This window comes from Nelumbo nucifera, chromosome 4, assembly GCF_055504915.1.
Source record: "Nelumbo nucifera cultivar China Antique chromosome 4, China Antique-T2T, whole genome shotgun sequence".
NCBI lineage: Eukaryota > Viridiplantae > Streptophyta > Magnoliopsida > Proteales > Nelumbonaceae > Nelumbo > Nelumbo nucifera.
In genome coordinates, this window is record NC_142652.1 from 48,898,998 (window position 1) to 48,914,003 (window position 15,006).

The 15,006-nt window shown below is 34.0% G+C and overlaps 1 protein-coding gene across 1 annotated transcript; it reads left to right on the forward strand.

The window, feature by feature from the left end:
• The first annotated feature begins 7,225 nt into the window (after positions 1-7,225).
• LOC104611777 (mitochondrial import inner membrane translocase subunit TIM17-2-like) lies at positions 7,226-11,241 on the forward strand. The gene is made up of 2 exons (XM_010278977.3): positions 7,226-8,008; positions 10,958-11,241. Exon 1 carries the CDS (start codon positions 7,284-7,286, stop codon positions 7,983-7,985), a length of 702 nt encoding a protein of 233 aa, XP_010277279.1. The 5' UTR covers positions 7,226-7,283; the 3' UTR covers positions 7,986-8,008; positions 10,958-11,241.
• The last annotated feature ends 3,765 nt before the right edge of the window (positions 11,242-15,006 follow it).

Here is a 15,006-nt window from a genome sequence, read left to right on the forward strand (position 1 = left end):
GGATTAGTGTTTATGTTTCCAATGCGCTAAACATTAAACCTGGCTGTGTTCAGAATGCTTTTAGAGAATTAATTCTAATGATCTTTGTGATTCTATGAGACACTTTTAAGTTTGAATTTGGAAAAGACTTTGGAATTTATTCTTTTATTGGTTCAAAACTCATTTTGAGAATTTATTCCTTAAAGTGAAAGAAAATTAGCTTAAAAAAAGTGGACACAGATTAAATCTGAATCGACCCAATTCAATATCCCTAGATCCAATTGGAATTTTTGATCAAATTTATTTCAAGTTTTGCTATAGGTTTGGACATGAATCTTGTTGGATCCCATTTGAATCTAGGGGTGTCAAGCTTTTCACGAGCTATTCAAGTTCGGCTCATGAAAAGCTCGATTCGGTTCGGTCTAAATCAAGTTTCAAGCCAAGATTGAGCCCAATAATTATATATATACACACATATACATACATACATTTATAATATATATTATACATATAAAAAATAATTATATGTATATATTATTTTTATAAAACGTTTGACTCATAGTCAAGTTCAAGTTGAGCCGAACTCGAACTTGTGAACTTTTGTCTCGAGCCAAATTTGAGTTCAAGGCTCTATCAATCGAGTTCGAGCTTGAACCTGATAGTTTATTGACGATCTGAGCTCGAATAATCAGATATTCAACTCGGTTTAACTCAAATCCACCCGATTTGAGTCCAACCCAATTACCGTCCTATCAAATATTCAATAGAGTTAATAAGACAATTTAACAAAGTGATTGAGAGAAGGAAAAAATAATGTCTTGAATTGAACTATTGAGAGAAGATAGAGTCATTCACATGATTTAATAAAGAAAGATAATGTGAGTTAATTAAATAAAGAAATTTGAATTTAAATTAATAACTCAAATAAATGAGTTAAGGGGAGGGAGGGAATGGGACTCAACGAAAGAGAATACGAATAAACAAAATTGAATTTGAAAAGTTTTAGAAAATAGGAGTATTTAGCAATAAATCTGACATCAACTGAAATAGACGATGGGATCTGCTACAGGAAAAAACTCTACACATACTCTACAAATATGGGCATCCGGTAGTGCATTGAGAACATGAATTTAATTAGGTATCATTTGGCAAATCTTTTCAAAAATATCTTCTAACACCTTAAATAGCCAAAAGATGTAATGGACTTTTGGGGTCTTGTTTTTAATGATCTAGATTATTTGGTAAGTATTCTAGTCTACCATGGTCTATAGAGCTATTAAATGAAAGATTTTAGGTATGAGAGGTAGTTAACTACCCCAAAGGTATTAATCAACTAATTGTGACAGCCAAGTCATAAAATGCTTGACTGTGAGACATAGCCAACTACCCCAAAAGGCATAATTGACTACCTATGACAGTCAAGGCAAAAATGCCCTGTTAAAGATGAATAGTTGACTATCCAAAAATGCATAGTCGACTAACCCATACAAACCGAGTTTAAACTAGTATCAATCGACTGATAGGAGGATCTATTCGACTAGAAGAGAAAAAGACTCCTTCCTTCTTTTAGTAGGTAACTACCAGATTTAACATTCAACTACTTCAAAGAAATTTTGACTGTTTGAATGCTTAAATGGCTATTACTATCTTTGGTAAGCCTTTTACCATGTTGAAGTATATTTGAATCATTACTAAGATTGGAAAGAATCCTCCAATGGCTAGGAAATGGTCACTTGCTCTATAGACCTCAATAAATAAAGGTGATCGACTTGAATCAAAAACAAGAAGAAGAAAACTAAGAGAAACAGCTTATGCTTTTAGTTTACATAGTCTTTAGTTGTTTTAGTAGAGAGCAAGTTAACAGAAGTCTTTTATGCCTTGAAGAGATTCTAAGTTTTAATAGTTTTAAAGGTGAGAGCTAAGAAGCCTTTGTGCTCATACAATCTTACCCATCTATTAAGTGTCTCTTCTTAGATCTAAGCATCTTGAGACGAACACTTGCAACTCAAACAATTTTTGTGTTGCATATTGCTTATATTTGGCTAGTCTAGAGGCTTATTGTAACCTCACACTTTGTGCTTTATCTATAATATCTTGAGTGTAGGAGGTTTTCTTAATTGAACACCATTAAGGTTCTATTGGAACCCGGAAGTCCAATAAAAGGTTTGGTAGACACCCCACATGTTCTACCAATTAGGTCTTATTGGCACCCATAAGTCCAACTCTTAAGGTCTTGTTGGCAACTACCAACTATAAAGGTATTACAGGCACCCATAACCCTTGCTGATTGTAAGGCTTTTTTAGTGCATAAAAATCCAACTTATTAGTGAAAATCCTCAAAGGAGATCTAAGGTAGAGGATGTAAGCAAGGGATTCTATCAAACCTCTATAAAATCTTGTGTGTCTTGAATCTGTTCTTTTATTGCTTTATCCTTTTTTTTTTTAGTTTTTGCAGTTATGTTGTTTCTAACATTGATTTATTTTCTAACTAACTGCTTAAACTTACATATCTGAATATCTTGCAGTTATTGCATGTTAATTTTCATTTGAACCACAAGATACAGATATCTTGGTGCAGCTATTATTGTGCTATTAACTTCACTAACCCTATTAATTGCACTAACATCTTGGTCCAATAGTTTTTGTGCTGCATTACTTACTAACTCTCACCAACTACTAACCATTTACTTTTAACTACTTTACATTTACTTTATTATAGTTGTTTACATTCAATGTTTCATTTAATATTCAATTGTATCATTTATTTTCAGTAGTTAATTTGTCTTTGAGATTTCAGTAATTAATCCAATATATTATTGGTTCTTCTCACAACTATTACTTTGTAGTTGGTCCTACATCTCCAACTACACAGATCGACACACACTTTTTGTGCAACTACAATTTACATTTTTCTGTATTTAGTTTTAATTGCCTTTATATTTCGTAGTTAGTTAAATTTATTGTTTATCCTTTATATTAACACTTTATAGTAGCTCATTTGTTTCATTATTACATTTACTTACAACTGCTATTTACGTTCAAGCAGTTACTTGCTTATTATCTTATATATGTCTAACTACTAATCCCTAAGCTTCTGTGTTTATATTGCTTATTTGTTTGAAGTTGTAGTTCTTTGTTCAGCAATAAAGTTAATCACATTGAGTAATCTTCTAAATAATTATTGAATACACAGGCTAAACCTTTATTCCGTTGCTACTTGATTTGAATCTTCAATAAGGCTTAGCTTTAATTTTCGGGGAAGGTATTTGAGCTTAATCTATTCAAAGTTTTAAGTTATACCCAATTCACCCCCTCTTGGGTATGGTCATAGCTCCCAACAAATGGGTGCTTAGGCCCTACCCTCTTAGCACCCCAAGGGACATTGGCAAGAAAAAATTGTAAGAAGGATGAACCTAGAAAATCTAATTTTAGTTTGGTGATTGGTATAAGAGGACCAAAGATCCTTCCCTTTTACAATTTGATATTTGGAAGAGAATAATTGGGTATTCTAGGTGCATTTGAAAAAGCATAAGGGAAAATAATTAATTTTAACATATCCAAAATATTTTTATTAAAAAACCTTCAAGGGAGATTGAAGAGAATAATTGCAAGATGCATGAGTATGGTCGAGAAAAATATTTAGGATTACCCATTATTCAAAATAAAAGGGATAAATCAAATATGAACTTCATCTTTGATAAAATGAGAGAGAATGAGGAGTGAAAGTAGAGGTGTTAATTGGATTGGATTTGGTCAAACCCGATCCAGTCCAATGTGAGTTCATTTACAAATGGACTAGACCCAATCCAGTCCAAATCCAATCCAAACCAAATGAAATATAAAAAATTATATAAAAAAACAAAACATATAAAAAATTACAAAAATATATTAAAATGAAAAAGATCTGAAAATTACAAAAATATACCCTTTTGGCATTGAAAATGCACTTTTGTAAAAGTGCTTTCGTAAAAGTACTTTTATAAAAGTACTTCAATGCAAGTGCTTTTGTAAAAGTACTTTCGTAGAAGTGTTTTTATAAAAGTGCTGCTGTAAAAATGCTTTCGTAAAACTACTTTTATAAAATTACTTTTGTAAAAGTATTTTTGTAAAAGGGCTTTTATAAAAGTACTTTCATAAAAGTGCTTTTATAAAAGTACTTCCGTAAAGTGCTTTCGTAAAAATTCTTTTATAAAATTACTTTCACAAAAGTGCTTTTATAAAAGTACTTTTGTAAAAGTGATTTCATAAAAGAACTTTCATGTAAAAGTACTTTTATAAAGTGCTTTCATAAAAGTATTTTTCATAAAATTACTTTTATAAAAGTGCTTTTGTAAAAATGTTTTCGTAAAAGTGATTTCATAAAAAGTACTTTCATAAAAGTGCTTTTATGCCGACTTCAGTTATGATCGGTTTCAAATTGAACAAGGGTTTGGTTTAGGTCCAATTTAAAAGTGCTTTCATGTAAAAGTACTTTTATAAAAGTGCTTTCGTAAAAGTACTTTTGTAAAAGTGCTTTCATAAAACTATTTTTTGTAAAAGTGCTTCGTAAAAGTATTTTTCATAAAATTACTTTTATAAAAGTGCTTTTGTAAAAATGTTTTCGTAAAAGTGCTTTTGTAAAAATGTTTTCGTAAAAGTGCTTTTGTAAAAATGTTTTCGTAAAAGTGCTTTCATAAAAAGTACTTTCATAAAAGTGCTTTTATGTCGACTTCAGTTATGATCGGTTTCAAATTGAACAAGGGTTTGGCCTCATGATCGGATTATTGAAAATTTGGTTTAGGTCCAATTTAGACCAATAAGAATATGGGCCAATTTATTTTGGATTGGTCTAATCCAATAATTATAATGGACTGTCCAGATCCGATTTGATAAGGTTTGGATTGGATTGGATCCAATCCAAAACCAGACAATTAACACCCCTATGTGAACGTCAAATATGCTTTCAAAAGTGGCAAGGTAGTTCTTATCAAATAAGCTCATAGTTTGTTTTCGGTTTATCAAATGATGTGCTTCCCCTTGAATCCTTCATATATGTTTGGCATCGATGTTGCAGATACAACACCGTTTTCTCATGTAAGACGTTAGAAGCACTGTTTTCTGAGAAAACAATGTCTTTTTTTTAGAAACATTGCTGCCAGGTAGGACATTTCCTGGAGCAACAACAACGTTTTCTATTTGGTACCAGTGCTCTAGGAAACATTTTCAGCACTGGTACCTATTATCCAATGCCACATCATGTCCCTATCACTACCACCTCTTGTCCCTGTTGGCAGCAATGAGCTGCAGCTCCAGAAAATGCAAAATTTGGCATTGCTCCAGAAAACGCTTACCCTTGGAGTACTGTTTTTATGGAAAAACGGTTTGGAGCACCATTTTTTCCAACGTAGCACTGATATATCGCTGTTTTTTTGAGGAACGACATCGATGCTAAACAGACGCTTCATGTCTTAAGGAAATTAACAAAATTAAGAGAATGTTCTTTTGGCGTGGCAAATCAAGTAACAAACCTTTGCTTGGACCAATTAGAGGAATATTTGCAAACCTATTAGCCATGGAGGATTAGGAGTTAGGAAGGCAACTAATATAAAAATAATCTATGCATGGGTTCATGTGTGCAAGGCCAAATATTTAAATAGCAACGATTTTCTCTCATGTTGAAAGAGAGCTTCCAATTCATTGGTTTGGAATGGGATTCTTGAGGCTAGAAATCTTATATATTCATTATATATAAATATATACTTATATTATATTTATAATGAACTATTTATAAATATATCATTTATTACTTATAATATAATATTATACATATATTTATATAATATATATTATAAATATAAAAACTGAAAAACCGAAGAACCAAACTGGTTAAAAACCGAAACCAATGGGCCGGTTAATCGGTGGTACCGGTTCGGTTTCGGTTTGGCAAAATGAAAAACCGGTACCACCGGTTCGGTTTACAAAAAGGGGCCATGGTTCAGTTAACCAAACCGTAGACACCCCTGGATAAAACTTGGAATTTGGGGAATATTAGGAATTTATTATCAAATGAATCAATTCAATCTATTATTAATACTTAGATCCTAGATAATCCCCAAGAGGATAAGGTTGTGTGGTAGGGTGAGTAAGAAAAACCAAAAAATAGAACCAAATTAAAAAATTGATTGAAATCGAACCGACCGGTATACATATATTTCTTTATATTTTATATATATATATTTATATTATATATTATATATATTATATTTTTATATATTATAAATTAATAAATATGCATCACATATATATTTGTAATATATATTATTATTTATTTAAAATATAATATTATATATATATTTCTATTTTTATTATATATTTATATATTTTTATAATATACACATATATATATATATATATTATAAATATAAAAAACCCAAAAAAACAGAGCAAAACCAATTCCTTTCAAGTCAGATTTTGGTTATTAATTCCTTTCCTTACATCTCTTGGATTCACCAAACCAAAGCAAAACCAATTCCTTTTCTTGTATCTCTTGGATTCACTAAATCGGAGCAAAACCAATGTTGGATGAATAGGTTTGCCTGAATGCGATGGTTGTTCGACTGATTGTGGAACCATTGATAAAATTTCACGCTAGTAATAAAATACATAGGGCACACACCAATCACAATGGAGTCCATGAATTTATTACTAGTGTGGAACCTCACCATTAGTTCTATAGTCAGTCGAACAGCCATTATGTTCAGTTCATCCGAATCCGACGAATAGGGGTGTATTTGTTCAACATGAATCATGGGTTTTATTGCCTTAAAAGTCATCAGTTGCACTCAAACTTAAAAATTTTCATCAAATGAGTTTTATTCTGAAAATTCGAAGAATGGTGGAGAATAAATTCAACATTTTATTTTTTCTATTAATATTTAACGATGATGTCAATTGTCAGAAAACTTGGGATACTTTTTAGACAATATGGGTAGAATTATTCAAATTTCTAAACCATAAGAATCGTAGTTTAAGAAAATTTCCCTTCTAATAAAGCCAAACATTTTTTTGATAGATCTAAAATCAAACCTATATGAAGTTTTAAACATTTTCCACTATGATCACATGGTTTAAGTTATCATTTTGCAAATTACAAGGGATGTTTTAATAAAACATAAATTATACTGTAGGTTTTACTACATTCGTAAAATTATAAGGGGTATTTTAGTAAATGAACAAAAAAATTATGGTAAATCCATTATAGGTCCCATTTTCTCCCGTATCCTAGCATCCGTCTTCTACGCTCTTCTTCTTCTGCTACTTATCGGATGGGGACGCCGGAGACTTCTCGAGAGCCCTGCCCGGACCGAATCCTAGACGATGTCGGCGGTGCTTTCGGCATGGGTGCCGTTGGTGGTTCATTCTTCCACTTCTTCAAAGGCGTCTACAACTCCCCAAAAGGCGAGCGTCTAATCGGCGGTTCTCAAGCCGTTCGCATGAACGCTCCCCGCGTCGGCGGCAGCTTTGCCGTCTGGGGTGGTCTCTTCTCCGTCTTCGATTGCACGATGGTCTATCTCCGACAGAAGGAAGACCCCTGGAACTCCATCATCGCTGGCGCAGCCACCGGCGGGTTCCTCCAGATGCGTCAGGGTTTCCCTGTGGCATCGAGGGCTGCGTTGTTTGGCGGGGTGTTGCTTGCTTTGATTGAAGGAGCTGGTATCATGCTCAACAAGGTTCTTAGTGCTTCTCAGAATTTTCCTCCAATGGAGGAGCCATTACCCAGTGTACCCAATCCGTCTAATTTTCCTGGGTATCCTAGTGGAAAGTTTCCGAATCAGAAATCGGCACCGACGCCAACTCTTGAAGCTTCAACAGAGGGGTCTTCTTCTTCGTCATCTTGGTTTGGGGGGTTATTTGGCGGTAAAAAGAAGCAGGAGACAGGGACTGATAATGGTAATGGAAGTAAGACGGAGGTTTTGGAAAGCTTTGATGCACCAAGTACACCAATTCCATCGTTTGAGTACAAGTAGATGACTATGGAGACTTTGTAGCGGTAAGTGAAAAGTAGAGATTTGATATTATATGTTCTAGATGGTTTTACTTTGAGCACTTGTTCTTGTTGGCTTGAATTATAATTGTGTGGAAAATATGTTGTTTATTTAAGCAATGGCAAACCAAAGGAAACCTTTTTCTCTGTTAAAATTTTATCAAATTAGTGGTATAAAAGATTATAAAATTGTAGACTATGGAGCTTTTTTTTTTAAAGGAAAGCACAAGAAGTCGGAGTGGTGGTGGTGGTTGTTTCGTTCCTGTTATTCCTTCTTCTTACAGTTTTCTAACAATAACATTTTCCTGGGGCTGGCTATAAATCTTAATCCTTGGAATCTGGTCATTGAAAGTTTTGGAAGATTTTCTCTCTAAAGGTGGCAAGATGACTCTAAATCTCTAATTCAGGGTGCCTTATCTAGGTTTTATTAGAACATGGTTCTGTGAGATAAGATAACAAAAGACTGGGGGAGGGGGGCAGATTATATATTCACAAAACAGTCTGCAATAAAGACTAAACAGCAAATCCAATAATTGTAGATATAATACGGATGATATGATATCATCTTAGCTCATCATGCTATGGTCGGTTACAATAGTCTATCTCTTATCTCTCTCACACTCCCCCCAATCTGAGATGATACAGCCAGCATCAGTTTTCCATTAGAAAGTATGTCTGTAGTTGCAATTCAATTGACACATGTGGAAGAGTGATGAGTACAACAGCATATTGATTATGAATAAAGTAACCGTCTACTTCATTATGGTATGCTTTTGTCTCTTCATGGAATACTAGATTGGAAGCAATACAAATGCAACTAGTATTGTTAGCATAGAGAAGTATGGGAGATGCCACATCAACTCTTAGATCATTCGAGAGACCTTGAAGCCATAATATATCATTGAACGCATAGGACATTGCTCTATTTTGTTGCAGCCAAGGTTTCAAGAGACAAGAGGATCTCCAAGAAAAAAATGCACCACCTTTGTTAGATAGACGAGAGTTTGGGTATACAGTTCAATCAGCATCTCTCTCTGTAAACCTTTTTTATTGGGTATTCACATCTGCATAAGCTCACAGCTAGAGTGTGAGGAGGAGAAGAAGAGTCGAAAGACCTATACTAGGTGTGACATGGAGATAACATATAATATGATGGACAGCTGTTGGATGGGGTTTGTAGGGACAAGATACAAACTAACTAACAATGTAGACCGTCATGAGAAATTCTGGGTCAAGTCGTAATCATATAGATGAGGTTTCCTGCAAGTTGATGATATAGAATAGGATCTTCAAGGGGAGGTCCATCATCTTTAGAATACTTGACATTGAGTTCCAAGGGTGTATTTCTATTGATTCACTATGTAGCCACGAGGAGATGTTCCTTGATAGCCTTATTGAATTTTTGGCTTTTTTTTTTTTATTTTTTTTTTCATTTTTGCGTCTTGCTTCAAAAAGGCGTGTGCCCTGTGCCTCGGGCGCAAAATGTCCCTTGCACTTTTTTTGCGCCTTTCACTTTTAAAATACTGCTCCAATGGCACTTCCTTCCACCATCGAACTTCAATGGAAGAGGCAATCCAAACTTTGTAAGCAATTCCATCAACAAAAACTTCTATCATCCACAGCACCATTTCTGGCCTTCTCCTACCAATTTCACTTTTGCAGCATGAAGGTCAAAGATATCAAAGAGTTCCATTTCTCTAGAGTTTTGCAATTCTAGAGAATACTTCTTCCACCCAAAGATGGAATGGTATAAGATTTTCTGAAAGATGTGTTCTGCTGGCTTGAGGGCCTTTTCATTGCTTCAATTGTCCCAACTCTGTACCATGGCTATGCCTTGTTTAGTCTCCATCGAGGTTGCAGCGAATTCTGGTAGGCTCTGCGGAAGTACAAGCAGTACCTTGTTGCCTTCAAAGGGTAAGAACTTCTAGTCACCTGTGATTTTTAACACCCCTTTTTCCTCTTCGCACAGCCCTTTCCACTGACCTACAACGTCGGCTTTTCTACCCTTTTAACAAACTGATTCTCCCTTTCAGCATAGTTACTTTCATTGCCCTTCTCAGAAGAGTAAGTGATCTTCATCCCAGCTCCTTCCTTTTCTTCTCTTTTCTCAACTACAGCTATTTGTGTGTCAGTTTTAATCTTGGAATACTCCTGTATAGCCTTTGCTACCATCGACCACCCTGAGGCTTCTCTTCCTTCTGGGAGACAAGTATATCGTTTCAGGCCTTACCCATAATACTCATACACCCCTAAATTATCAAAAAAAAAAAGGAACTCATACACCCCTATGAAACAACCTTTTCTGTTTACTTTCCTCTCCACAAAATATTTCCTTCCCTCTTCAACATGACAATGCTTCCATGTTTGGCCTGGTTCTGCTTTCTTTGCTCCTTCCAGTACCTTCTGAAACCAATCAACAGCTTGTCCTACTAGTATCAGCAAGGCTTTTCTTAGCTTCACTTTCTACAGTGCTGTGACACTTCTTGTCCACATTTCTTCCAACACAAATGTCTTAGCCTCTATCTTCAGAATCTTTCTCCATCTCCTTGCCGGTGCAAAGCTTTCTCCTTCCATTGCCGGTGCCAGCCCAGCTTTCTGATTGTAGAATTCTGTGAAAGTGAAGTATAAATCCTTGGATAGGACAAAGAGTTCACAGATCATACACCACTTGAATCCATTAAATCTTGTAATTTTACTTGAATATAATATACTTGATCTTGTCAAACCTTGTATTTTTCATGTTTTGTGCTCTCTTGCATGCAAAATGATCCAGTTGGATTTTTTTTTGATAAATATAATCCAGTTGGATTGATAACATGCATTTGTTTCTTTAAATCCTGATCCCTCCCCCTGATGGTTTATCAGCTAATTGTGGGAAGAAGTGGTTGAGTTTAACAAGTAAAATGAATTAAACCCACTTTTGCTTCTATTAACATGTACTTCTGCTTGTTGCAGGTAGAACTGATCTTTGATGAGGCTGTAGCTTTGGTTGCTCATCCATGATTTCCAACTTGTCCGGGTGATAAATGCCTGACAGGTTGAAGGATGTTACTAGAATAGTAGAAAACCCTTCTCATGCTGATAGTGCTGCTTGCTGGTGCATCATAAACAAAGGGTCGGGCCTCCAAACTTTTATAGTGTTTGTGTTACAAGTACATAATCAATAACCATTTTCGCTTAGCAGTTGTCTAAGTGTATTTGTTGTGGTGTATATAATATAGATAGCTCCCTTCCTCCTTTTTCTTTGGGTAGGCATGTTTATCTTATAGGTAGATGGTTGAGGTCTTGAGGAAAATTTGGGACAGTTGCTATTACTTATTCTTTTCTCCTTTATTAGGATACCATTCCCAATCCCACTTTTGAAGTTTGAACAGGTTTAAGTCGGTCAGGGTTGGGTTCTGGTTGCAAACTCTTAACCTATGATGATGGGTTAGGTTCTGTTTGGGTTACGGTGGTGTGCACAGGCTTACGGTGGAACAAACTCTCCTGTTCTAACTTTTAATCCTGTGTACATCTCATCAATAATCAATGTTTGTAATATCTCCCCACTCCTGATAAATCCCTCATTTCCTGTTAAATATAACCCCTTTTAACCCTCTCTAATAAAACATGGGTATAAATTAGGTAGGTTGGATGAGAGGATTAAGTGCCAATCGAAGACAAACCCCAATAAACATGGACCTTAACCTGGAACAAACCATTTACTAAACCCAAATTTTCCAACCCAAACTAACCAAATTGACTTCAACCCACATGCACTTGCATAGATTTGCTTGCTAGTATTCTATTAAAGCAGAATCAATGGTGATGTAGCAATCCATTTTCTGCTACAAAAGGAATCGACACATTTTTGGTTTTATGTATTGGACTCTCATTTTGTTTGTGTATCTTTTTAATATTCGTAAAAGCCACCTTTTAATTAAACATATTTTTTAACATATTCAATATTTAATGATTATTTTGGTAACCTTTAATGACTTTCTTTTTTTTTTTTGATAATAGTACTCTTGATCTTTTTAATTTGATAGAGAGTTGTTTTTAAATTTGTTTGGTAATCATAGTTTGTTTTATTTTTAATATTTTAGAGAATGAAAATTTATTTAATATTACTTCTAATGATTTTTTTATTTGATACGGGCATTTTTCTAATAGTATTTGCCTATTTGGCCATCATGTTTTTCTACATCTGTCTATTTAAAAATCCCACTAGAGGGAATTATATTAAAAAACAAAATATGCCCAAAAGAGTCTTAAAATATTATGAATTTTACAAAAATTCACCAAAACATTTGAAAACAAAAGATTTTTTTGGAAAATCCTTTATATTTTAATTGTTTGGAAACGTTTTCTTTTATAAGTAACGTAAAAGACAACATAAAATTATTACATATTATAATGAAAAATAAATATTAAAATTATTTTTATTTTTGTTGAATTTAAAAAATCTTCAATCTATTAAGAAGAAACAAATTAATATTAGGCCAAATTACTTAAATCTCCTTTGACTTTTCGGGTAAACTATACCTACCTTTTATGTGACATTAGAAACCTAATGCAAATTGGTGATGTTATGTCCTTAAGGCTGCGTTTGGTTGCAGTACAAATTTATTTGCACTAGTATAAATGCATGGGAGTGCAAATGAAAATAATGCAAAATTTAGTTTTTCTTTGTTTTGGGTTTACTTTATTCTGTTTCATATCTTATTTTACTTTATTTATATCACAATAAAAAAAGTTAAAATTAAAAAAAATAAATAAATCAAAATTTGCATCCAAACCATTTGCACTACTATAACTTTGCAACAGTATAGATCTATTTGCATTACAACCAAACACAGACTAAAGGCTTTAAAATCTCCAATTTTCCCATAGATGATGTTGTATTAAAAAATTATAGAAATGAAAATAAAACAAATAATGGTAGAAAATTAAAAAATAAAGATAAAATAAAATAATTGAAAATAAATTGAAACAGAACAAAAAATATATGGAAATGCATAAAATTTTAAAAATAGAAATTGATAAAAAGAGAATTTCATCTATAAAAATAAATAAAAATTATAGGGATCTTTATTTATATTTACCGTTTATGTTTAGCATAGGCTATCTGCTAGTCATATACAGTTGCTAGGACTCATTCAAATCACCCAAATGAAAGAGAAAGATTCTTCCACTACGACTAAAATATGCTACTACAATTCTTAAGTTTTAGTTTTCTAAGCCAACTTTAAAATTTTTATTAAAATAAAAAAAAGAAGTTGATCAGTTACATTAGTAATTTTCATAATTTAAGTCATATTTTAATTCTTCCATAATCAACACTGGTTCCCGTTGACAGAAACTTTTGACATTGTTTCTTATACTGAGGCTCTTACCAAACTTTACCTAATTTTGTATAGTACCAATATATACTACTCCAATTCTTCCATGTTCAGTATATAATCACCAAAAACTATAACGAACTCTATTCAATCAACTCAGTTTCTATAGTGTTTCATTCAAGCTAGATTAAAAAAAAAATAAAAAGAATCATTTCGATTCAAATGGTTGGTTGGGCGGAATTAGAATTCCATTCCATTCTCTCCTACTAGAATGACATTCTCCCATTTGAGGGAATGGCCATTCCCAAACAGACTATGAAAATAGACTTCCAATTCTGTTATCAAGGGATTTTGATTCCAATTCTAGCTACCAGCCAAATGGACCCATGTCATTTGACAAATGCTATTTGAAAAAGTGACGACATTCGTAATTATATCAAATAACTCCGAGGTAAGTATAGAGTAAATCTTGTTATTACTGAAAGCCAGTGTTTTCAAACTGTCACTGACCTGGACAGTCGGACCATTTGGCCTGGGAACCTTCTAGGTGGCCGGTTTCGGTTCTGTTTCACTCTTAACCCATTGACTTGGTCAGTGACCTGTTGACCTGGACAGTCTAACCGTTGACCCATTTGATTCGAAAACAACAGTTATAACCCTTATTTATTTATTTTTAATTTAGAACAGACTGCCTGTTCAAACCAGATGATTGAACCGCTAACCCAGAAACAGGTGGCTAAAGCAGTTCTGTTCTGGGTCGGATTTTAAAACATTGTTAAAAACCCCATAATAGCTATTTATAATTGAAAGGAATCTTTTGGTATGATAGTTGTCAACTTGTGATTGAGATAATAAAATGACATACTATACACACTAGGAAGCATGTTAGTCTGCATTGTCAGACTTTTGAACCTCTCCTGTCGAATTTTAGTGGGATTTTTCATTGCAGACTGCACACAGGAGCGTCAATTGGTAGCCATTAACAGAATAGAAGACATAAAAAGCGTCTAGTTGAGTAGGATTAATGGCCAATAGGCCATTGAAACTTATAATAATCTTGTTAGGATGTTGCTATAAACCCCAGAAGATAAAAGAGTTGTCAAACAGAGTCATTGTATTGTCCACAGAAGAAAAAGTATTCACTGCTTGGACCACACCACACCATCATCTGAGCAGAGACAGAGAGCCTTCGTTTGAACAGGACTAAAATGGCTATTGGGCCCATTACCAAATGTTGGGCCCAAGCTCTTGGGAGGGGGGAGGTCTGGAGATCATGGGCTAGGCCGGGGCTGGTCCAACTAGGGGTGTCAACTGGATTGGATTTGGTCCAATCCGATCCAGTCCAATGTGAGTCTATTATAAATGGACCAGGTTCTGTTTTTGAGCAATTTGGATCGGTCCAATTCAATGTCTGGAGCGTCTAATCTGTTCAAATTCATTTTGGTTTAGATTGGTTTCAATCCAAACCCGGTCAATTGACATATATATTCTTATCTTATATCAATGGACCAGATATTAGCTTAATCCAACCCAATCCAATATAAATTTGTTACGGACGGACCAGGTCCAAACCAATCTAATAAATATTTTGGACCAGATTGGTCCAATCCAATATGTCTTGCTGGTTCGTCCAAATTGATTTTGGACTGGACGGGGGTCCAATCCAAAACCGGTCCATTGACA

Coding starts and splice junctions, on each gene's coding strand:
- LOC104611777 (XM_010278977.3), top strand. CDS start 7,284: ATGGGGACGCCGGAGACTTCTCGAGAGCCCTGCCCGGACCGAATCCTA.